Raw genomic sequence first — 25,839 nt, forward strand, 5'->3', positions numbered from 1 at the left:
TACTTTTCTACACAACACATGCAGTACAGTTACAGTAAAATTAACTATACAACCAGTTTAGTTGCCAAAGCACTTTTCTCTCACCTGACAGTGCTTTGATAGGCTGGCTGGAGGGGTGGAGGGTGGCCACGGGGATCCCCTTGTCCTCGAAGGCCACTCTGGGCCCTTCAGGACCCCCGTCACAGTCGATGAGGCCCTGGTTGCGGCCCTCTGCATCGATGAGGGGCCGGCCCTTGGAGTTGACACCCAGGTCAATGAGCTCCTCGAAGCTCCAGGGGCCAGGCTTACCGTTGAGCCCCGGGGCCAGCTTGTTAGAGTCCTCGTTCAGGAACTCTGAGCCTTCTACCAGGCGACCCTTCGGCACTGGACTGGAAGGGGAGGGAGAGAGCCAGTCAGTATAAGGAAGGCGTCGAGTGAGAAAGTGAAAGAGACACTTAAAGCCAAAATAGTCCTACATCAGTTTCATTGTGCTTCATGTATTTGGGAGTGTGTGTGTTCGTGTCATACTTAACAGCCAGGGGCTCCTCAGCGCTGGTTCCGTTGTTGTTCTCCTTGTCATCCGCCTCTGGCTTCCAGTTCACGCTGCCCAGCGGCTCCCTACGCTCTCCCATTGGCTCACTGCGGGTCAGGCCACGCCCCTCGTCCATGCAGTCCGTCTCCATGGCGACATCTCCGGTCTGGGCTGACTCGTCGTCTGCGGAGACGAAACAAGCAGATGACTCAATTTGCACACGTACACAGAGGGAGTGGTGTCTGTGCAAACAGACAGGCCATTCACAGTGTACACACACGGATGGTGGACAGTTACCCTTGGCTTCTTCTTCGTCACCCTCCTCGTCTCCCTCATCATAATCTCTCTAAACAGGACACATTAACAGAGTACTGGTCAAAATATCCATCAACAAGTAGGTGCAAGGACTACTAGGTGTTCTTATCCAAGGCGACTGACTTAAGTATTGGAGAAATTATTGTTGCCATGGAGAGATCAGAGCTTGAGAAATGTGAACTCACTTTTTCTAGGTCCCCTTTTCTAGTTCTCTTCATGATCTCCTCAATTCGCTGTAAGTAAGAGTGACAGGACGGCACATATCAAGAACCGCTGGCAAATTACACCCTGCAGACACTCAATGTAACGTAATACAAGTTAATGACTGTCGATTTGATTGGACTGCTTTAAAACTCAAGTGTTGGTATATAGTAGGTGGATGTAGGGGGTATTTTCACTGAGTGTGCATACTTAATGTATATAATGAACATGTTACTGAGACCATAGTGAATGCATACAGTGTGTATGATAAAGTGTGCAAGCTGAAACGGTGATTCTCCACCCACCTTCTTCCTTTCCATGCGTTCCTGTTGGTTCTGGGCCATGACCCTCTCTCTCTCAATGCGGACCTTCTCTGCCTCAAATGCAACCTGTGCCTCTGCCTCTTCACGCTGCGATTGGACAAACATGTTGCCAATCACACAAGCAGACAATCAATTAGATCAACACAAGACTAAAAGCATTTGTCCGTACCTCTTTCTGTAGCTCAGCCTGTCTCACGGCCTCCTCTACCTCCAGTCTTTCTCTGTCTGCCTCCACCATAAGAGCGTCCTCCTCCTCTTTCTTCTTCCTCTCCTCCGCCAGCCTCTTCTCCTCCTCCAGGCGTTTCAACCGATCCTCCTCGGCCAAGCGTTTGTCCTCCTCCTTCCTCAGCCTATAGATAACGAGATATGGCCGGTCAATTCCCCCCCAGAGAGAGAAAGAGATTATAGTAGCCTCGTCTGGTTCCTCACTTCTCCTCCTCCTCTCTCTGAACTCGGAGTGCCTCCTCCCTCTCCTTCTTCTCCCTCGCCAGACGACGGTTCTCAGCCAGGATCATGGCAGCCTCTGCAGCCGAGTTGGTGCCCGCCATGGACTTGTCTAAGAGCCAGAGAGGAGAAACACAAGAGTTTAGTTCGACCAATCTTAGCTAATATATTGGTTCACTAATAACCATGTTTCAAAGCATAGCCAACAAGATACAGGAGCCATAGCATCAAACACTCCATATAGAACTCTACTACTATAGAGCACATTGAGAGGAGAATGAGAACTATAGGTTGAGAGAGGGAGATCAATGAAAAAGATAGAGAGAAAGAGGGAGCAAGAGAGAGAAACAAAGGTTGGGATCTGATTTCAAATGACAGTCTCTGTGGCTGCTGGTCATAAAGAGCTTTCTGTGTCCCAGTGCAGACAATCCTATTGATAGCAGCGAGTCCCTGCAGCACACACAGTATCCATTAACCCTCTCCTAATGAGTTCTACAGTAGTAGTACAGGACTCTCACCAGAAGGGGGCACGAGACATCTCTAGGGCTAACAGGATGTAACTACGGCTGGGAGGGAGTTAATGGCTGTGCTGGTCCACAGAGAATTTACAGCTAGCTACAGACCAACTTTCTGCTGCTGCCATGTCAGTTTCCCTTGCTAATGAACAGCAGAGGAACACACTAAACACACTGGTGAAACTTAGCTTAATTCCTATAGATAATTTATATACATCAGGATGGAGGACAGAGCAGAGGCTACTATGAGCCAAACAGATGTTCTTTATTACTCAGTTCACATATAGTACAGCGTTTCCAACCCACTGCTTCAGGGACTCACAGTACAGGCCCTGGCTCTCATTATCAGACGAAAGTGAGTCTTAAGACTATGAGACTGTTGTTTTTTCCTGCTTGATCAGAGCATGACAAGGTCCTTATGCAAGTGAGATTTTAGCCTTATGTCATGACTGTGGTACTGACAGAAGGAAATGGCTAACTCAGTCTAAAGAGAAATGTGATCTCAGTGAGGTTGGAGGTCCTCTTCACTCACCGTCCTTGTCTTTGGTCTTACTGGAGGTGGTATGAGTAGGGGTGGGTGTTGTGCTGGTCTGGGGAGCCTCTGGGGACTGGGGCACCACAGGCTGGATGGGACACAGGTCCTTTGGCTTGGAGTCCCTCTTCCGCAGGGTTGGGGGGCCGGTGGGGGTGAGGGCCGGTCTCTGGATGGGTGGAGGTTTGGTCGAGGTGGGCTGGGGGGACGGGGGCTTGGCCGAGCTAAACTGAGGGGATGAGGGGCGATGTTTGATACCCCCAGGTGACGAGGGACGGTTACGTGGGCTTGGCCTGTAGAGGGGAGACAAGATTAATGACGGTTTTATAAATTATCCAACAGCTGAGCAATATCAACAGTACACAATTAAACACAGGAAATATTGGATATAGTTCAAACGTTTTCTCAGGGAGAGATGTGGTGTCTTACTTTGCACTGGGGGAGGGGGTTCTCTTGCTCACTGGGAGGGGGGCGGGGGAGGGCGAGCGGTGGCGTCCCGCGATGTTGGAGGGCGAGGCGGGACGTTTCCCTCCGGGCGATGAGAACCTTTTCTCCTTCTGTCGTTCCACAAAGAGATAGTGAGAGAAGAGGGACGATTCAGTCCATTACGTCAGATCCTCCAAATGTTATATTTTATCATCTCTAAAATAACACATTTAATTTTTTAAATCTAATATAAAGTTAAATGTAGGCTATAACATTTTATTCATTTCGTGTCATGCAGGGTTTTATCTGGATCAAAAGGGACTTAGGTGGTGTGTGTGGTATGGGGGTACATAAATCCATCTGGTTTTAGTCATTACGGTTTACACGGAGTGTTTATTTAATCCCCCCAAAAATGTTCTACAATTAAAAACACTGGAATTAGTCGGCTTGACAGAACGTTTAGGCAGCCTGCCCAAGCATTTCAATGGCCGAAAAATCTGTCCTGTATTTTGTTTCCACGTTAAGTGCATAATGGCGCCCTACCACTAAAATCCCTCATGAGAACACAGTGGAACACGAGTGGGTCAATAAACATGGAGAGTGACCAGATAGCACCTGATCCATGATCTCCCTCCCATGTGGTCTGTGTCATGGACAGTCTCCCTCCCAGCCCCACTGCAGCACACATCAGCTTTTAAATAATATCACAGGACTGACAGTCACTGTGAAGGTTAGTGTGGGCCTGTCTGTTTCAAATGCATCTATTTTTAAAAAGCCCACGTGCCATGGGACGGGGGTCTGAAAACATGCTGATGGCGCCGCAAGTTCATCCAAAATTTGTATCCAAAATTTGACTGGTACTGCACACAAAAACCAAATTATAAAATGCAACATATAAAAGTGTTGGTCCCATTTTCCATGAGCTGAAATGACTGTAAAAGAGCAGACATTTTCCATACACACAAAAAGCTTTTTGCTATCAAATTGTGTACACATTTGTTTACATCCCTGTTAGTGAGCATTTCTCCTTTGCCAAGATATCCATCTACCCGACAGGTGTAACATTATGAAGCATGATCATTACACAGTGCACCTTGTGCTGGGGACAATGAAAAGGCCACAATAAAATGTGCAGTTGTGACAACACATTGCCACTGATTTGAGGGAGCATGCAATTGGCATGCTGACTGCAGGAATGTCCAACAGAGTGGTTGCCAGAGAATGTAATGTTTATTTCTTTCGACCATGAGCCCCCTCCAACGTCATTTTAGAGAGTTTGTAAGTTTGTCGAACCAGCCTCACAACCACGTGTAACCACGGCAGCCCAGGACCTTTACATCCGGCTTCTTCACATGCGGGATTGTCTGACGGGGGATGCTGAGGAGTATTTCTGTCTGTAATAAAGCTCTTCTGTGGGGAAAACTCATTCTGATTGGCTGGACCTGGCTCCCAAGTGGCTGCGCTCCTGCCCAGTCATGTGAAATCCATAGATTAGGGCCTTAATGAATTTATTTAAATTGACTGATTTCCTTCTATGTACTGAGTAAAAAAAAAAAAAAAAAAAGTGCATGTTGTGTTTATATTTTTGTTCAGAATATAACACAGCTCTGGAAAAAATAACTGTACAACCACTAAAATTATCAGTTTCTCTGGATTTACTATTTCTAGGTATGCGTTTGTTTGAAATTAAAATGTTTTTGTTTTATTCTATAAACTACTGACAACATTTCTACCAAATACAAATAGTAATTTAGAGCATTCACTTGCAGAAAATGACAACTGGTCAAAATAAAAACAGATGTCAGACCTCGAATGATGCAAAGAAAATAAGTTAATTTCCATTTTTAAACACAATACTAATACGAATGTTTTATCTTAGGATCAATATTTGGTGGAATAACCTCGATTTTCAAATCACCACTTTCATGCGTCTTGGAATGCTCTCCACCAGTCTTTCACATTGATGTTGGGTGACTTTATGCCACTCCTGGCGCAAAAATTCAAGGAGCTCGGCTTTGTTTGATGGCTTGTGACCATCTCCCTCTTGATCACATTCCAGAGGTTTTCAACGGGGTTCAGGTCTGGAGTTGGGCTGGCCATGACAGGGTCTTGATCTGGTGGTCCTCCATCCACACATTGATTGACCTGGCTGTGAGGCATGGCGCATTGTCCTGCTGGAAAAACCAATCCTCAGAGTTTTGGAACATTGTCGGAGCAGAAGGAAGCACGTTTTCTTCCAGGACAACCTTGTAAGTGGCTTGATTCATGTGTCCTTCACCAATCTGCCCGATTCCAGCTTGGCTGAAGCACCCCCAGATCATCACCGATCCTCCACCAAATTTCACAGCGGGTGCGATACCTGGCGAGGCCTACCAGCCACAGTGAAATTTGGTCGAGGATCCGTGATGACCTGGGGGTGCTTCAGCAAGGCTGGAATCAATGTGAGACTGGTGGAGAGCATGCCAAGAAAGCTGTGATTGAAAATCAGGGTTATTCCACCAAATATTGATTTCTGAACTCTTCCTAAGTTAAAACAGTATTGTGTTTAAAAATGAATATTCAACTTATTTTCTTTTTATTATTCAAGGTCTGACAACAATGCAAATTTTTTGTTATTTTGACCATTTTCTGCAAATAAATGCTCTAAATGACCAATATTTTTATTTGGAATTTGGGAGAAATGTCAGTAGTTTATAGAATAAAACAAAACAAAGTGTTTCTTACCCAAACATATCTATAAATACACTGCTCAAAAAAATAAAGGGAATACTTAAACACAATGTAACTCCAAGTCAATCACACTTCTGTGAAATCAAACTGTCCACTTAGGAAGCAACACTGATTGACAATAATTTTCACATACTGTTGTGCAAATGGAATAGACAACAGGTGGAAATTCTAGGCAATTAGCAAGACACCCCCAATAAAGGAATGGTTCTGCAGGTGATAACCACAATGTGGAGCTTGACATTTGACCAGCAGCAATTTAATTCACTGGATATTTGAGAAGTTTACCAGACCCATATGCAAATCACATTTAGGTTACAGTAATTCATATTAACAGAACATTCGAGGATGCAACGATGTGCGGTTCTTCTTACTGAATTCTGATACGCACTTTGAAGATGTGGACAGTTATTTTAACATTTACTTTTCCTCAGCCGACAAGATGACAAACGAATAGCAAAGTCACTAGCCCATGTCAACCTACTATCGGACTTATTAGACAAGTTAGCCTCTTCTATTGGTCAGCTTGTTGAGAAAGAAATGGACTATTCCAAAACAGACTCTGGGACAGTTGTGGGACAATAGATGCCAAATTCATACAACCAGTTGGCCTAGGCTACATAAAAATAACAGTTAAAAAGCAATGAGGTTAAAACAAATCACAAAGTTTTGCTTTAAATGTTGATAAAATATTAGTAGGCTACACAAATTTTCATTCCATAACACAATTAGCAGGAAAACACCTCAAGTGCCTCAAAAGGGTACCGGACATGTGACAGAAGAAAATGGAGAAGCGAGATCTAATATGCAACACCTAGAATTGGTTGCTAATATGACTAAGATTATGCCTTTGGCTGCAGGACAAGGAAATACATTTTATATAAACTAAGTGCCTCCATGAGTCCAAGGATATGGTGTAATTTGGCTAGGCTACTTTGACACAAGACATAAATAAAATAAAATAAATTGAGCTAACTAGGCAAGTCCGTTAAGAACAAATTCTTATTTACAATGACGGCCTTCAGTGAACAGTGGGTTAACTGCCATGTTCAGGAGCAGGAGAGATTTTTTACCTTGTCAGCTCAGGGATTCTATCCAGCAACCCAAGGCTCTAACCACTAGGCTACCTGCCGCCCCAATAATATGTGGTAAAACGTTTGTGTTTCAAACAATTACGAATGTTTTCAAAATGCATACTGCCTAAGATGCATAACGAATATACTGTGCACACACTGCAATTTAATTCCACAATTTTATTCATAGTAACCTATAGACCGATAAGCATGACCGGTCTGTGTACTTATCCTTGGTTTGTCTGAAAACTGCTTAAGAAAGAAACCGTAAAAGCCAGAGTGTGCATTTAGTTCTAGACCATTTGTTTTATGTGGGATAGAAATAGCTTTCAAAGCTTTCCAAAAGCAGAGAAGGCAAAGTGCATGCACTGTATGATAATTATTCTGTGAGGAGAGGATGTGTGTGGAGAAGAGACCGAAAGAGGGGGATGGTTTCATAAGAGGAAGCGCCCTCACCTATCCATTTCACCACACAGAGTACCCTCCATCCACACACACACACTGGAGATTTACACTAGCTAATCACTCAGAGGATGAGTGCATGGACAAGCACACACTGGCATGTCTGCCCGCATCATAGAAGCAGCATGACTACCTTTAATGTGTATTCTGGATATCACCAATTTTCTCTTCACATTCCATCTCCCTAGCTTAGAGCTGTCCCCTGCAAAGCTTTGGTGAGATACCTACACGAGTGTCTTTGTCTCTCTCTGCAATCTCTTTCGTAGGCTGTACTGTGAACCATCTCTCCTTGAATAGGACACCCACAGCTTCATCTCCTTATCCTCTCATTTAACCTTGCTGATCTTAAAAACAGAGACTGGGTCAAAACAATAGAGGCTACCTACCAGGAATAGGCTTTCACCTGTCCAGTTGTTCATAGTCGGAGGAAAAGAGCAAAGGAGACGAAGCCACCTCAGGCTATTGAGACCCAGCCCCGGGCAGGCTCACGGTGTGACCTGCTCGCTCTGTCGGTCTGTCCTGCTTTGCATTGCCTGACCCAGCCGCTCCAATTCACTACTGTACTCGGCCTATTGCGGCTCCTTTGTCTTTTTCTGAGACAATAGCGCTACTTCATATGCAGGAAGGACCATGGAGGAAGGGCAGGGAGGGAGAGCCAGGCAGTGGAGGACACTGAACCAATCAAAGAGCTTCCCACAGGCTCATGGAACACATCTCGAGGCCAACATGATGCTGCTAATGCCCAATGACTCTACTTAGGGACTAAATCTTGAATGCAGTATAGTTGCATCTTATTTACTTGTTTGGTAGACATCTCTAATGCAGCAAGAGTGAGCAACGACCTCCAAAGCTTTTCACCCCAATGGACAATAAAAAAAAGAATTCAATTCAGACTCGGTCTGAGCCGTGGGATAGCAATGTGATCCTGAGAGAACACCGCTCTCAGATCAATATCGTGGATGGATAACCCACAGGGCTGCTTTGACTGGCAAATCATACAGGATGTGTGCATATAAAACCAGTACTATTTGTCCACAGGATTTATTTTCCTGACACCGTATCATTGCAGGCTCGGAGAGACAGTGTTATCATGGCTTTAAGCACCTTGTTCCTGTAACTTTATCCTGGTGTCATACGGGCTTCTGGGAAAGATACCCCCCACACACACATTTACATAGCATACACTGCCACTGTGGACTGTACTTACTGAGAATGCAGAGACATGTAGCTACTGTATTTCCACTGACTACTATGGCGATACATTTACACAGTGGAGACACAACAACGTTCTTTACTGATTTGCCTAGTTAAAATAAAAATGATCAGTTTGCCACCATGGACATGAACACACTAGCTACACCCAACCCTATCAGGTGTTAAAGTGCTCGACACATGCACCAGATCCCATGTCCATTCTGTTAATAAGTCTGTCTTCCATACGTCCATTCTATACATGCTAATTCTATGTCTTCCATACCTCCATTCATGCCAATTCTGTCTTCCACATTTATGAGGTCTCACCAGTGAGGGGTCCACTTGGTCTGCCGAGGCGGAGGTAGGCAGGGTGGCGCTCTTCTGCCGGTCGATACTGCGGCTGCGCAGGGGTCCTCGCTGCACCGGGTGCAGGGGGCTGGCCGAGGCTGAGCGAGGACACAGGTGACACTCTGGTAAAGGACACAGTCATCGCAGGGCAGGGAAACCAGCCAATGGGAGCATGGGTAAAAGCAGCAGAGTTGGGTGAGCAAAGCAGAGGCATGGAGAGAGAGAGAGATAGAGAGATGGAGAAAATAAAAGTAGAAAGAAGATGGTTCGGGGGATAAGAGCACAAAAGATGGCATATTGTTAGATTATGCACTGGTAGCATAAGGTTGGTTGTTGAAGCATCAGGGCTAGGCTGGCAGTGGCAGGGCTGGAGGGGGGAGACAGAGAGACTGGGACAGACTGACATCCCCTGATTGGTTCTAAAGCTCTGGTGCTGCACAAAGCTGAACACATTGACACAACACGGCACTGAGCACACCGCCACAGCAAACAGTGCACACAACCCACCACCATCGCAGCACAAGCTGACCGCACTCACACACTCTAGTCTAGAAGCACCGCAAATGCTGGAGGATGACGTTGATGGTTGGTACTCATTCGTTGAAAAAATAAATAAATCATAATTTCAGGCATATCAGCATTTCCTGTTTTAAAGAGTATTTTAGGGCTTAGCCTAGTACACCAGTGCCACTACACCTTCCACCTTGAATTCCATCCAAATCAAAACAGTAGAATACATGACAGAAGTCCTTCAGGGAGAATTCTGTATGCACACTGTCAGCTACACCATAGAGTACTCCAGGATATTTGGCTTACCTGGCTAGTCAATTTCTGACCCACATGGAGTAGCTAGTCTCTCTAAAAAGGGTGTTAATGAGAAAACCTGAGTGACAGTCTGTTTCATAGAGAGCCAGTGTATGCTGGTCTGTGGTTTGGGAAACGAGTTCTTACTACTGTAGCTGGGTGCTTGCTGTGTCAGATTGGGGGATTAGCAGTGGTAATCCGGAGGCCCAGGGATCTTGCTCACCCTGCCAGTCCCTACTCCCAGATATGCTCTGTAACTCATTCTGATAGGTTACTGAATGAGCAGCAGAGATAAAGGATGCGCTGTTGAAATTAACACTCCCTGTCCATAAACTGTCACTGGTGCGTCATGTTTCTGGGGGGCTATAATTATTAGTGGCGAGGGAAGCCATACCAGCTAACGTGTCTCAATGGGTTGTCGATACGCACCGCACAGCTGTCAAATCAGCACCTCGTTACGATACTATGCAGCACATGGCAGGCCAACCAGGCCACTCAACCATGTTCAACTAGCCACCTCAGAGCATAGGGTTAATGGGTTCAGCCCAGGATATGTGATCAGGGGGTTAAGTCCATTAGGTAAGCGGAGGAAGAGCCTCTAGATAGGGATCAAATGACCCCTAAGTAGTATGGAAGACATCTCATAGCTTCTGCACTTCCTCATGGTGACGTATTCCCATGACAGCACATTAGATATTAACAAATTAGCGTTCTAATCACCGGTGTTGCAAGTCAACGGAAGTCAATGACCTGGGCTGAACTACCTTTAGGTCAAATTAGTAAGACCAGCTGAACTGTGCATTCTGTAACAGGTATTCCACAGGCAGTGCACTAATAGAAGAGTTGTAACAGGGATTGGAGCAGAAGCTCCCCTAGGCAAGTCCACAGCTCCCTGAGATCATTACTAGTTACCAGCACACAACCACCACAACACTCATTCTCTCTCACGCAACAAGCACTGGGCCCACAAGAAAGCAGCTTAGTGGAAAGCCTCCAGCATGGGCCCTGTTTCCCCGGGCCCCATCCTCAGACAATTGTGTCTGAGCTAAGTGCATGTGAGCAGTGCTTGTGTGTGGCGCCAATCTACATATACACAACCTTGTGATCACGAGTGTACTTTTACTGTAAAGCAAGTTCTGTACCACTAAGCAAGCAGGGCCCCTCAACATTGAAATCACAGGACTATAGCCTTCAGCCACCACTGTACAGCAACCACCACCAAAAACAACAAGGGGGCACAGATTGCTTCAAAGGATTTGCCTAGCCAGCAGCAGGGACCTGGGTTAGAGAGATATATTTCTATATATCTCGTGACATAATATGGTCCTGGGGTGGGGGGGGAGGTCTGGGTGTTTTATAGCTATTAGGTAATGATGTAATGGGGGCAGGGGTGTGGATTTCAGGCTCTTATCGTATACTGTAGCTAGTGATATGATGGAGGCCAGAAGCAAGGTTGGGGGGGGGGGTCCCTGTTAATTGCTGAGTCCTCAAGCTCTAAAGGGGGTCTCCTCTGTGGGGGTTACCTGGGGCGTCGCCTCCTTCGGCCGACAGGGCAGCGGCGCTCTTGCTCCTAGCTAGTGAGGCCTGGGTGGGGGTGAGCAGGCGACTGAGGAACCCTCCGTCCACGGGGCTCGCCAGGGGCTTGCGAGCTACACGGCCAGCATGAGCGGAACCCCCCCAAAAATGAAGGAGCCAAAACAAGAAAAAGAAGGAGGCGATAGGAGGAGGGGGGGGTGAGGGTCAACACAAAGAAAGGGGCGGAATGGGGTTTTGGGGGGGTCACCATGTGATTTCCACTCATAAAAGGAGAGAATAAACATAAGAAACCAAGCCGTGTCGCAATAGTCTTGAATGGCTTCCCTGTGGAAACTTAGTCCTATCACCATTACACCCAGTGGTCATGAGGACAAAGAGACCAGGAAAGGAAGCCATGAAAAAGTATTGAGACAGTGATTGTCGAGCAACTGAAGAGGACTACAAGTGAGGTACAATGAGGTCAAATTAAAGGTGTGTCCCTGGTGCAGAAGGGATAAAAAGGGTGTTAGTGAGCTTAGTCCACAGACAGGAAAGGGTGTGTGCTATGGGGTAGATAGGGAGGGCAGGGAACATAGAGGTAAGGGCTCAACGTAAGAGTGCGCAAGTACTCTTAGGTTTCTACTGTACAGACTCAGTGCTTTGTTTTGGGAAGAACAAGAATTTAAAGTCAAATGGAAAATGCCAATCTAAGGCAGTAATTCTATGCCCTGCCCACCGCATTTGAAAAGACAGTGGTGTACCGATCACTTATGCATGTTATCGGGAGACCGTGAGTCTGACAGTAAAAACCGAGAGCTCTTGATCTCATGCAATGACAGAATACAGTTCCCCTTTGGTTCCATTGGAAACACAGTAACAAAGGGATGAAAAACAAAAACAGAAAGGTAAAAGTAAAATGGGCTATAAGCGCCGTTTCCTTTTTGGCACTTTGGATGAAGGGACTTCCATCGAGGCCTCCTTCAGGCTCCCTGACAGAGTGGACGTCTTTTTCAGACAGACTAATGTGTTAGAGGTAGAGTGGGCCAGCCCCTTTAACTGTCAGTCACAGAGCTCCAGACTGACTATAGGACAGGGTCATCCAGGGAACATGGTTAGGAACGGGAGAGTTTTCCCCTGTCTCGTTAATGAAGGGATTCAGCTTTTAAGGACAGACATGGATGTCTCGTTGTGGGATTCTTCTAACTCAGTATGAGACGTTCAAAGATGATCTTATTGACTCAAACTGAAAGGCTGAAGGATATTTGAACACTGCATTAAGTCTCACAAAACATCACAGCACTGAGAAACAATTTGCCCTGTAAATGAGATGCATATTTTCTCTCTCCCCAATGCAGTTAAGCCAAAACCACGTCCCGTTATTCAGAGGAGCGTTCTACTACGCTCCCATTGGCTAGCTAGCGGTGTCTCACTCACAGGCGATCAGCGCGGAGACAGTGACCTTCCAAGTTAAGGATGGAATTTAACAACCACCATAATGCAGGCATATTATTATTATTATCATCATCATCATCGTTTGGTAACATTTGCCCATGTATTTATTTTCAGAGTTTCAATGGGTTGTAAAAATGTCTCAGAACTCTGCTGAATTCCCTCAATTTAAGGTCAGCAAGGTTAACCTAGGCTAATTAACATTACTAGCTCGGTATTTGAAGTTATATTATCATAAGTAGTCTATCAGGTGAAAGCGTATGCTTACTATTCATAATTCCTCAAATATTTATTAGCTAAATCATTCAGGCGAATACACTATGCTACAGCCATTGAATCGGTCTGAGCGTTAAGGGATGCAAACAGCTAGCTCGGTCCACGACGTCATGTTTGAAAAAATATACTATTTTGAAAATAAAAGGGCAAACATTAATCAGTGACTGAAATTTCGCACTACGGAGATATTCACTTCCGGACTTGGAGCGCTCAAAGCGTTGTTGAATAACGGGCCGTGGTTTTGGCTTAAACTGCGTTGGGGAAAAAGAACGAACGCAAATGAGATGGTCGCTTTTCAAAATGACTACAATCAATATACAGTATGGACAGACTGAGTGAGATATGGTTAACGCATAGGCATACAACACAGTTAGTAGTCGGAGCACAGCATTTCAACAAGGAGAGTCAGTGGCCATGCCTAGTGCTCTCTAGACACTAGCTACAGTGGGATGGCACTGACATACACCGCAGGGGCACGAGACCACACGTGTCAAATCCTCTGCTTACATACGTCATCTGCAGGGAAAACAACAAACCCATTGTGACCAACAAACAAAACATTGTGTTAGTCAGGAGCACAAAGGAGGTATTTCTGGTTTATAGCAGCTTCGAGAGAGAGAGCGAGGTTAAGACAAGATTATCTGGGAGCAAAAAAAAACACAAGCGGTGAGCAACAATATAGGAGGGATCTGTTTCGAGAAAGATAAAGGAGTGAGGCGAGTTAGCGACACGAGGACCAGAGAGTCCCTGGTAGAGACCAGGGATAGACGGAAACACAGGAATTGGGCGTTAGGTTAGAGGCTGTCGAGAGGCAGACAGACAAGTGTGCGCAGTGTTGGCTGGAAAAGAGCACACGTGTAGGGAGAGGGGCAGAGTGGAGGAAAAGGCTGGTTTGGAAGTTTAGAAGCACTAGGCTGCTGCACTTCACAATCACCGCACCACAACAGTAGCTGCAACTGGCTACACCTCCCCAGCTGGCGCATACAAATCCCCGCTAGGAGCTGAACATTAGCGAACTGAGTTAAAAGACAAAATGTCAGAGGAGATGCGTGCTTGTTATTACAAAAAGAGGAGGTCCGAGCGATGCAGACAACGACGAGAATATAAAATAGGTACATGCTAGCCACCTTGGTCGTCTGTAGTCCCCTTGTCGAGCTTGGAGGGGGTTTGCGTTTTGCCCCCTCCCGCTCGTGTAAGGGAGGAGCTTCTCTTCTTCAGGGAGGGTCCTACAGACAGGAGAGGGGGGTTACAGCCTATCAGGGACAGAGGGGGCGGGTCAAGCTCCCCTAAAAGTCCTCAAGAACATGAACGTTATTTAGCATTATTTTGTTCTCATTACAGTACAAATCAATTGTTTGTCGACTGTGGCTAAATTGCACTGTATGTTCCATGTGAGCAGAAGGAACACAGCCATTGCACTGGTCATAATCTGGTTACTGGCGCTCTCTTGATAGAGAGCTACATGATGTCTAGCACCACAGTAGTGCATGGTGTTAGCCTGCATCGGTCAACTAAACAGGTCCAAGAAAACATTCATCTAGATCTAAGAAACATGCAAAAAACAAAAAGACTATATCAATTATCTTAAATATCTTCAGGCACTCGTTTACTGTGCTGAATGAGGGCCTTCCCAGTGGGGACAGGTTGAATCATTGTGGAATAGACGCCGAATTGCAGTCTTTGCCCAGTGGGTTGTAAGGAGCCTCAGAGCCACACCAGACAATGGTTGCTCAGACCCATTAGAGGTTGCGTAGAGCATGTAAAGGAGGGCCTTAATATGCACCTGTCTGTTCCACCTGAAGCTTTTTCCTGCCTTCCTTATTGGGCTGAGTGTATAGGTCGATTTTGTCGTTTCTAGGCAACCGGTTCAATGACGAACTCCTCACACGAGCACCTGAGAGACAACGAGTAGACACCCAGGGTGAAACAGTGACACAGCCATTTCTCTTCCTTTCTCCTTCACAATAACAGTCATAGGAACATTGTTGTAGTTAGTCTTAGCAATTTGTCCCTTCTACTTAAGAGGGACATACACACTGGAATATTGCTGCAGTTGGTCTTACAATTCCCATCATCCTACCACAGGAAGGCCCAAGGTCACAGGGATCGTTATTACAAAAGAAAAATGTGCCGACATTCTCAGAATGTGTTCCTAACCCTGGTGAAAAAGGAAACGGGCTAGTGGAATTTGACACAGAGACAGGTTAAGGAGGAGAGAAAATCAACAATATCAGATAGCGAGAGAGGACAGACAACATTGTAAGTATCTTGGCGACGGTGGAGGAAAAGGAAGCTGTGGAGAGAGAACGATTGGACCGAGAATGATTCTTCTTCTCAGTGGTGGTCAGAAACAATGCAATTCCCTGTGAATCAAACCAGGATGAATTGCATTAGCATTAGGAAGGTACAGTACAAAGACTACCGAAGAGATCACAAATGCGTCACTGATGCTTTGGGGCAACTCCTTATGATTCTTTGACACTTCCCTGTGTCACAAAATGCACTACAAAACTGAAAGTGAACAGTAAATTGATACAATGGAATAACAAGTTCATGCTGGGTTGATCATTGTTTGAGGTCAGAGACAGCGAGCCAATGCATTGGTTTACCAGTCTCTTAATGTTCCGCTGATTGGCTTGTCTCTCAGCTCCTGGACACGGGAAGGAGAGGGTCAACGCAGTGACAATAACAGTGGGCTGACACGGTGGCTGGGTACAGGGTAGGATGGAACGCAGGAGGGTGGAAAGGGGACTTACTTTTGTCGGGAGAGTTGATGAGGGTGGCAGAGGAGGAGGACAGGCGCTTGTTGATGCCAGCCTCAGACAGCTGTTTCAGGTTCATGGTGGAAGTGGAGCGCTTGTCAACTAAGGGGTGGAGGGAGAGAGTGAGGGAGGGGGTTATACAGGAGACTGACCAATGGGAGACTGGGAGAAGGGGAAAGGACATAGAGGGGTGGAGGACAGGGTTCTGCAGGGTCCTAATGACCTGCTACAACATTCAACACTCATTTAGTCTCAATTCTAGGGCATACTACACCGGTGGGGTCCATGTATAAAACAAACATTGAACTAAGGCACTACTGAATATAATACATTTTGATAACAGAACAAGTAGCAGACCAAAGCCATTCCAGTTCATAGGCAGGCACAGCAGTTAGTGATAAGAGTTGAAAAGCCAGAAAAAAAATCCACAGAATAGATACCACAGGTGAACAGTCAAGAAATCAACATTAGTTGGCACGTGTTCAACAGTCAACAGCAGTGCTGCTCAGAGAGCGGAGCCTACATGTGACACCTCATCTGGAAGTGCTTCAAAGTAAGTGAGAGAGTAAAGAAAAAAAGGAAGTCCACAGGCTTGTGGGACAGAAGTGACAGTGAAGTTGCCCATACATGCTGATCTAAGGTCAGCCTTCCATTTTCCCCACTAATGGTTAATGTCAGGATAAGCTGATCCTAGACACGTGCATATAAGCAAAATCAACCCATCCCTGGGAGAACCAGGAAGATATTAGTGAGGGAGTGAGTAAGACAAGGGCTGGTGGTTAACATTACAGTGCCAGTCCATGCTGCTTTGCTGTGGGTACAGTACAGGTATCAACCAGTTTAACCTGCACTTTGTTGTGTCCTCGGGGGCTTTTCTGGAGACGCGGGTGAGATTACTATAGCTACTGGAGAGGCGGCACCTGCGTCAGGGTCTCCTGTGGGGGGGGGGGGGAAGAGAGTCTCTCAGCGGGGAGACAGGAGCAGACACATACCGCCCACAGGGGCAGTGAGGAGGAGGAAAAGGGCTGGCTGACAACAATCAGTAGATTTCCATCTCTGACAGTCAGCGCCCACAACACAGCTGCTAGGAAACAAGCTCACATGATAAGACTCGGATGAGGATCTTTGGGATCAGACCACATATGGGTCAAATGACCTGATAACAGACATCTTTTTTTGACCTATAATATGAACATTGCTTTTATGAAGTATGGTCCGGATTCCATTACACAGATTAAGCCAAATCCTTGACTAAGCGCTTTCAAATGGAGATTCTCTTGGATTACACTTTACGTCCAGGACGAGTCTTAATCTGTGTCTGGGATACGGCCCCTATATGATTATGAACAATAAATTAAAGAAAAACAGATTGAGATATTATATAGCAGCTATGCTATCGCTCACTGCACATTAAGAGTATGCGTCATTAAACTAAAGAGGCATTCAGACTTCAAAAGAAACACATAGAAAATGTTGAGAAATGTCGTTAAGCGAGCCTTGGACATACGCAGAACATATACCGATGCCTAATCAACATAACTCCAGCTGACAGCAAACCAATAACGAGCCAGTCACTCTGAGGATGAGTCAGCAAGTTAACCGACCTGTACTTTTCAGCATCCGCTGTCAGACAAATAGGAAACCATAAATCCTTACACACACATGCTTGAGTCCTATACACTTAGCAGTCCTATCCATATGGTATAGAGCAGAGTGAAATGGTATGGAGGAGGATTCCTTACCGGATCGGTTGTCTGATTCTGAGAGTCCTCCCCAAGACCACCTCTTCTGCCTCTGCTCCACCCTCTGGCTGCGCTCCAGGGTCCGCCGCATCACCGCCTCATAGTGCTCCTGCAGCACACAGAGGGAGAGAGAGAAGGGGAGAGAGAGGGGGAAAGGAGAAGAGAGAGGGGTGGTGGGGGGGGTGGAGAAATGCAAAGTCATTCACATGACAAAGTAATACTCTGGTTCTACCAAACCCAAATAAACAGGGTCAAAGGGATAATGATGACAATATGAGCCTACATCCCAGAATGAGGTGAGTCGGTAACTCAAAGAGAAATGCTGTTTTCAGTCTGACAATAACAGTTCACTACAATATGATCATAGTGAAACAAGAGGGAGTGATGACAACGTTAGATAAAGCAAAATTGTCTGCTCTACTTTGAAGCAAAGATTAATATCCCTGTAATATGTTTTAAACGATTTAGTCTTTCATATGTTATACCACACTACATTGTTCTGGGGTGGTAGAGTTGCATTTGTCTGCTTAGCAGTGGTGCAAAGCAACAGGTCACTAGTGCCAATCAGGCTGGAATAAGAACACTGAGGGAATGACTTTCCTGCAGCAGACGCCCATTAAAAGAAGCAAAAACAGGAGATGGTTTCATGCATAACACTAACAAAGTATGCATCCTTTCCGGAAGTTGTTCACTCATGCTCTAACAGAGACATGGCATTAACTCTGCCAATTAGGCTACACCATAAAATCCCATGAACATGAGCAGTGAAAATAGTCAACTCGTGATAGCTGCACATATGATTAGTCACTGCAGTTCACCCGTCCCAATTCAAATACATTATTTTCGCTTACTATGGATATCGACATGCTCCAGTTTAGTGCACACATTTACGCCATCAACTACACAAAGTCTACAAAACAAGAGTTGTATCTGTAGCGCCACCCTGGTGTTGGAGGACCCCCGGGACCCGTACCTTCTCTTCCTCCTGTTTCTGCTTCCTTTTCTCCTCCACAGCCGAGCGTCTCTGCTCCTCCTTCCTGCGCTGCTCGTCCAGCTTCTTCTGGCGCTCCTCCATCTGACGCTCCACCTGCAGCTTGGCCTTACGCTCTCTCTCCAGGATCTGAGAGTCCTTCGCAGCTGGATAGGCGTGTGTGTGTTTAGGTGTGGCATGTATGCGCGCGCAGTGTGAAGAGAAAAAGGGAAAACACATTGGTTTGTTTATTTTGTGACCAGCCCAATGGTCAAAATCACCCAATTAAATCTCCCAGTAAAGTCCCACTATATAGAAGGTATTTCCTGTCTCAACAGGAACTTGTAATGTATACACTTGTGTATGTTGCTAATCCAATGAGTACATAAGTAATGAAATGGTCAGAGGCTGGGCCCATTAAAGAGAATGGTGTACAGGCCGGACTCCTGAGACCTTAGCTAATAGCTAGTAGAACGTGTTGATGGATTATGACCAACCCATAGAAATGGACCCACCATTCAGACTGAGCTCTTACCTTGCTGCCTATCGGCCTCCTCTCGTCGCTCTTTTGCCACTCGAAGCCGGTCGTCTATCCTTAGTGCAGCACCATCAATGACTGCATGCACACAGAGATGCAGATAAGTGTGTACACACATGCAGTGGAAATAGTGTGGGCATGGGCAGAAAATCAGTGGTGGATTATGATGTGCTGCAGGGTCACCGTGAGTTAATCACCTGACAGGCAGATGTGCTCATCATGAATGACATTAATGCCCTTTGAGTCATCACCTTATTACTGCAACAGTTGACAGCACTGTTTATGCGGCATTAAGCCACAACGACATGGTGGTGTGACGTTTGAGTGATAAGTGGCACTCATTATAACCCAGGTAACAGACGAGATTTGTAGTTAAAAAGCCTGTATGAGATAAGGAATATATATAAATAAAAGCCTGTGGCTACTTGGCAATGAATTAAAGGTAGGCTTAATTTATGACTACTGAGCCATTGTCATGTTTACCACATGGTTAATGACAAACATTAGCTAAGCCTCCACACTGGAACTCTGGCAGAGGCTATGGGAGAGACATACGAGCTGTTCTGGTGGTGGGTGTGTATACGTTTGTGTAGGCCTAGGCTATAGGTATGCATAATACATGCATATGAATGTACCCTGTTTGTGTGTGTGTGTGTGTGTGTGTGTGTGTGTGTGTGTGTGTGTGTGTGTGTGAGACAATGCAGATGCAGCAGGCTGGGGATATTTTGTTACCTGGCCGGGGAGACTTCGCTGCAGTGGTGTTGGGTGGTGTGTTTGCTGTTGCAGGGGATGCAGGTACTGGGCTGTTCCCTGCTAGGCTGCGCCGCTCCTCTGCCTGCGCCTGCGCAGATGCAGCTAAAGACACACACAACACAGAGAGAGAGAGAGAGAAATTCAAGTCACGCTGTCTGGAATAGCATGATGAAATGTCTAATGAAATGAAAATGCCTTTGGAATAGCGAGCTGCTGAGCAGTCTAGAGCAGGTGGCTCTCTGTGCTTTGTTTGTCCTCCATAGGAATGCATGTTCTAGAGAGATCCAGAGGAATTAAAGCTACAGAACAATCCAGCTATTCAGCCTCCCCCTGCCCCCTCTCATCAACGGTCAGCCCGGCTGCTGTCCACTGGGCTCTCTCGAAACACCCAGTTCCCAGCATTCAAGTGACCACCCTATGCAGACATCCCTGGATTTTAAAGGATCAGATGAGGAACAAACACTTTAGTGTAGGGGTAAGGGTTAAAAATGTTGGTTTCAGACTTGGGCAAATGACTAAAAAACATTGAGGCCTAGACCTCCATAGGGCACATCAGAGAGCCCCACTCAGCATGGCCAAAATGGATCCATTCAAAGTTGTAACCTATTGCTATAGGGGCCTCTATAATAAGCCTATCAAGGCAGCCAAGGCACAAGGCCGGCAGGGGGGAAAAGAGGGGGGTGGAGAGAGGGAGGAAGTGGAAAGAACGTGATCAACAGCTCTGTGCCCTGGTAGCAGCCCTTTCCCCAGTACGTGAAAATGTGTGTGCGCGCGCGTCAGTGGAAGAAAAAGTACCCAATTGTCATAAAAGTAAAAAGATAACTTAATAGAAAATGACTCAAGCAAACAAGATGGCATTTTCTTGCTTTTTTAAATTTACGGATAGCCAGCGGCACACTTCAACACTCAGATATAAATTTACAAACAAAGCGTTTGTGTTTAGTGAGTCCGCCAGATCAGCGGTAGTAGGGATGACCAGGGATGTTCTCTTGATAAGTGTGTGAACTGGACCATTTTCTGTCCCGCTAAGGATTTAGGTCAAATGTATGGAGTAAAAACATTCTTTACATTCTTTTCTTTAGGAATGTAGTGAAGTAAAGTACAGATACCCCAAAAAAACCTTATTAAGTAGCACTTTGAAATATTTGTATTTAAGTACATTACACCGCTGTGTAGGAGCATTGTGAGACTGCTGACAGAGGGGTCGTCATGTGATAGCACTCTGGCTGCTGATCAAGCTCAAGCCAATAGTCTGAAATAGCCTCCTGACTCCTGTCCTTCATGACCACCACTGATAAGTGGAAGGACAGGTTGGAATTTTCAACTGCTGCTTCGGTGATGCTCTATCTGGTTAGATTAGAGATTGTGAAGGGAAGAACACAAGAAAGGACACCGCAAAAAGAGTCCCTTTCAGGCTGTTGGAGAACAAAATCAACACAAAACCGGTCCCCTCTCACTGCTCTTTATGATGTCACATGCAAACAATAATGTTAGTGCAACAGAAAGGAACCGTGATCCTTACTTCCCACAGCACCTCTGGCTCTCCCTACCTGTCTGCAATGAGACAGTAGGTGACAATAGGGGAGCTCTCAATGGCTCTCCTTACAAGAAGTGACACTGACAGTACACTGTTCACTGCCATGCTTTGTTTCATACTGTTGTTTTCTGCTGAGTGGGATGACCGGGAGTGCATATTACAGAAAATCTCATAAGGAGGAAGAGAATCTGCAGGAGAAAAAAAAAAATTCAGCCGGATATGAACACAAAACAAAGGCAGGTTATCAGCGAGTGGAAACTCAATCAGGAACATAAAGGGGAATATAGAAGAGGACTATGTTACATCCCTTTAACATTACAATGACCCATTTCACTGTGGTTCTGGAGAGAACACCTCAAATAGTGACAGACAATGGAGCTCAAAGTTCAATGCTCCTCCACTCCCAATATTACTGGAATAGATGTGTATCTTTAGCCATTGGTCTTCAGACTAGAGCAATAGGATGTAGTCAATAGGACAAAAAAATAAAAAATATTCTACAGAATGACGCCGGAGGGGGATGGCTGCCGTTTGATGGGCTCCTAACCAATTGTGCCATTTTGTGTGCCTTTTCGCATTTCTTGTAACTTATTTTGTACAAAATGTTGTTGCGAATGTCTCTTGTGACCGAAAAGAGCTTCTGGATATCAAAACAGCGATTACTCACCTTTTTTCTTTAACCTCTTGAAACTCTGGGGGCGGTATTTCATTATTGGATAAAAACCTTTCCCGTTTTAAGCGCAATATTTTGTCACGAAAAGATGTTCGACTATGCATATAATTGACAGCTTTGGAAAGAAAACACTGACGTCTCCAAAACTGCAAAGATATTGTCTGTGAGTGCCACAGAACTAATGCTACAGGCGAAACCAAGATGAAATTTCAAACAGGAAGTGCCCCCGATTTTGAAAGCGCTGTGTTTCAATGTCTCCTTATTTGGCTGTGAATGGGTCACGAATGAGCCTACACTTTCCGTCGTTTCCCCAAGGTGTCTGCAGCATTGTGACGTATTTGTAGGCATATCATTGGAAGATTGAGCATAAGACATTACATTTCCCAGGTGGTCGCTTGGTGTCCTCCGTCGCAAATATTGCGTAATCTCCAGCTCCAGTACTTTTCCGCTTGCTACAGAGGAGAAACCCAACTGCCACGAATGATTTATCATCGAATAGATATGTGAAAAACACCTTGAGGATTGATTCTAAACAACGTTTGCCATGTTTGTCAATATTAAGGAGTTAATTTGGAAAAAAGTTTGGCGTTGTAATGACTGAATTTTCGGGTTTTTTTCTTAGCCAAACGTGATGAACAAAACGGAGCGATTTCTCCGACACAAATAATCTTTTTGGAAAAAATGAACATTTGCTATCTAACATCCGAAGTTCTTCAAAGGTAAATGATTTTATTTGAATGCTTTTCTTGTTTTTGTGAATTGTTGCCTGCTGAATGCTAGGCTTAAATGCTATGCTAGCTATCAATACTCTTACACAAATGCTTGTGTAGCTATGGTTGAAAAGCATATTTTGAAAATCTGAGATGACAGTGTTAACAAAAGGCTAAGCTTGTGAGTGAATATAATTATTTCATTTAATTTGCGATTTTCATGAATAGGTAACGTTGCGTTATGGTAATCAGCTTGAGGCTATGATTACTCTCCCGGATACGGGATTGCTTGTCACAAAAAGTTAATGAGTCGGAAGCAAAGGCTATAATGTTGCTCCCAAATCCTAGGGATGCACGATATAAAAATCGGTAAGCACATCGGAATTTAGCTTTAAAAAAGCCGACATCGGCCCGATGTGTAGTTTAACACCAATGTGCAAAACCGATGTCCAAGCTGTTGCGCAAACCTATATAACGTAGGTAGATGAAGTAGTGGTGCCATGGAAAATATAGCACTACACAGAACAAAAGCAGAAAAATACTAAGCGTACACTTCCAACAACTAAACATGTTCAAGTCGAGCATTCATTTCAACCATTCCCTGTCGTGGATGATGTTGGCTTGCACCGACTTGTCGAGCACCGGTACACACTACCAAGTATGCGCTATTTTACAGATGTTGCACTACCAGAGCTACATAGTATTGTTGTAACGCACATCTATGAGCTACTGGTTATGGGTATCACTGCTATTAGCTTCACAACTGACATTTGGACCAGCGATGTCAGCCCCATGAGCATGCTGAGTCTGACCGCACAGTGAGTCGACGAGGATTTCGTACTAAGGAAAGCCGTATTGCATGTTCAAGAATGTGCTGGTTCTCATACCGCTGCTGCCATTTCAATGGCATTGGAGAACATTTTTTGAAACATCAACACTCCTAGCTCCAGTCAAACAACCGACTCGAGAAATAAGCTCAACTGCGTCTGCAGCAGACGTGATACCCTCTGTCAAAACTGTCGACACATACAGTGGGGTTAAAACGTTCAAAAGTACTCTACAAGAGGCTGTAAACAAGCGATTCGGTGGAATTCTCTGAGCCTCTGTACTGTGTCGCCACCATGTTCGATGCTAGGTACAGGGACGACAGATCCAAAATTCATACAACCACTGCACATCAAAACATTTTCAAAAGCAATGAGGCTGATGCAACAGATCAGACAGTTTAGATTAAAAATGTTGATGAAGTTGTATTTCTTCATATTATAAGCTCAGACATGTGTACATGGCTGTAGGCTACACATGAAGGTTCCAAAACGCAATTAGCCAAAAACACTTATCAAAAGTGCACCGCACAAGCGAGCAGTTTCATGTGACAGCTGAAAATATAAGTTAGAATTTAAGAAAAAAAGGGGAGCTCTAAAGATGCAGCAACTAGCATGGGTTACTAATATGAGTAGGATTGTGCCTTTGGCTGCAGGACAATAAAATAATGTTGATTTGAAAAATAGAACATAAGAGAAATGCTAGTTTCAAAGGCATGAGGTGTTTCTAAAAGCATTCCCTCAACATTTCCATGGTCGTTTTCTGTCTAGTCTACTTTGAAACAAGGTAAGACATGGTTCATAAAATGGCAAAAAGAGCCAGGTTTTAAACAATTAAGTTTATGGTTAAATAGTTTCAAAATGCGGACCACCTCCGCTCAGATTCAAGGTGGGCGATGTGCAACAGGCACTGTCCTTCACTCTGATCTTGTGACAACTTGATATGAATGAACTGTGCAGAGTATGGCGACAGAATCAAACACATAGACGTTAATGTTAGTTATCATTCATTATACTTGTCAAACATGACTGACATTTAGCCTATATTTCTGTAATTTAAAGTCTCATAGTTTGGCAACATTTTCTGGCCCATCCCTCGAGTCAGCATCAGTTTGGACACGAGGCTGTAGTCAACATGCATATCACAAACTGACATGTAGGCTTTTTTTTTATTCATTTGAATATTATTTTCAATGTTGTCCTCTCTGATCCAATTCTGAGCAGAGTAATTATTTGATATTGCGGTGTTATTTATTGAAACTTGTCCATTTGGACAACTTAAAGGGATACTTCGGGATTTTAGCAATGAGGCCCTTTATCTACTTCCCCAGAGTCAGATGATCTTGTGGATACCATTTGCTAGCAGATACCAATACATTACACTAACTCTAGTTAGTATTGGCTCGTGAAACTACCTCCAACTTCCTTCATACTGGACACAGAGGCATAAAGATGGTATCCACGAGTACATCTGACTCAGAAGTAGATAAAGTATCCCTTTGTATCTATACTCTTGTCAGACTTTTTATTTTTTACTTGACACTGACAAGAGAACAAGCATTACTGTTGAGCCCTGAAACAGTATCAATATTTTTCATGCAGGTCATCATGGATGAATGAATGTCTGCTGCTAATCCCACAGGAAGTGGAGGTCAGTTTACTTTTCCTCTCCTCAAATCAATCCCCCCCCCCACCACATGTTGTTTATGAAACAAGTCTGGACTAACACGGAAATGCTTACTTATGGGCCCATCCTAACAATGCAGAGAGAAAAGACAAATATGGAGTAAAAACACATAGTACTAAAGTCATAATAGACACAATGAGTAACGATAAATTAAGTTTATAGCAGGGGTACCAATACCAAGTCGATGTGCAGGGGTACGAGGTAACGCGTCACTGGGTGGGAATCCCAAGTTAAGTGACTCAAAAAGTGGATGAAAAGGAGTTCTAATGAATGACGATAGCCTTCATAAGCTTATGCACTAGTTAGCCAACCCACTGCCTCTAGAAACTGAGGGGTACTTTGATTCCTGCTCAGTATTCGAATACACTTTTGGGGTTAACAATTAAGTAGTATAAACATCCACCTTTCCATCAAGGGAATAGAAACACAGGTGGAGGGAAAATAGATTAACCTTAACAAATACACAGCTCTTGGGTGTACCAAATAGGGGAGAAAAGATATAATCCAAATCTGTGCAGATATTTATGA

The 25,839-nt window shown here is 44.8% G+C and overlaps 1 protein-coding gene across 8 annotated transcripts in view; it reads right to left on the bottom strand.

Annotated features, from left to right (window-relative positions):
• LOC135526318 (MAP7 domain-containing protein 2-like) overlaps positions 1 to 25,839 on the bottom strand; it is a 37,270-nt gene that overhangs the window by 3,491 nt on the left and 7,940 nt on the right. The window contains exons 2-20 of one of the 8 annotated variants that reach the window (XM_064954588.1): positions 19,860 to 19,982; positions 19,125 to 19,205; positions 18,593 to 18,756; positions 17,620 to 17,728; positions 16,723 to 16,812; positions 15,872 to 15,979; positions 14,899 to 15,009; positions 14,243 to 14,341; positions 11,399 to 11,524; positions 9,051 to 9,169; positions 3,271 to 3,398; positions 2,842 to 3,134; positions 1,780 to 1,906; positions 1,520 to 1,700; positions 1,333 to 1,437; positions 1,012 to 1,059; positions 809 to 857; positions 508 to 694; positions 85 to 368 (exon numbers count right to left, since the gene is read on the bottom strand). In XM_064954588.1, coding sequence (XP_064810660.1) covers positions 85 to 368; positions 508 to 694; positions 809 to 857; positions 1,012 to 1,059; positions 1,333 to 1,437; positions 1,520 to 1,700; positions 1,780 to 1,906; positions 2,842 to 3,134; positions 3,271 to 3,398; positions 9,051 to 9,169; positions 11,399 to 11,524; positions 14,243 to 14,341; positions 14,899 to 15,009; positions 15,872 to 15,979; positions 16,723 to 16,812; positions 17,620 to 17,728; positions 18,593 to 18,756; positions 19,125 to 19,205; positions 19,860 to 19,982 — 2,532 coding nt within the window. Of the gene's footprint in view, positions 1 to 84; positions 369 to 507; positions 695 to 808; positions 858 to 1,011; positions 1,060 to 1,332; positions 1,438 to 1,519; positions 1,701 to 1,779; positions 1,907 to 2,841; positions 3,135 to 3,270; positions 3,399 to 9,050; positions 9,194 to 11,398; positions 11,525 to 14,242; positions 14,342 to 14,898; positions 15,010 to 15,871; positions 15,980 to 16,722; positions 16,813 to 17,619; positions 17,729 to 18,592; positions 18,757 to 19,124; positions 19,206 to 19,859; positions 19,983 to 25,839 lie in introns of all 8 variants that reach the window. The other 7 variants (XM_064954587.1, XM_064954589.1, XM_064954591.1 and 4 more) reach the window with 7 other exon arrangements.

The sequence above is a fragment of the Oncorhynchus masou genome, chromosome 32, assembly GCF_036934945.1.
Source record: "Oncorhynchus masou masou isolate Uvic2021 chromosome 32, UVic_Omas_1.1, whole genome shotgun sequence".
NCBI lineage: Eukaryota > Metazoa > Chordata > Actinopteri > Salmoniformes > Salmonidae > Oncorhynchus > Oncorhynchus masou.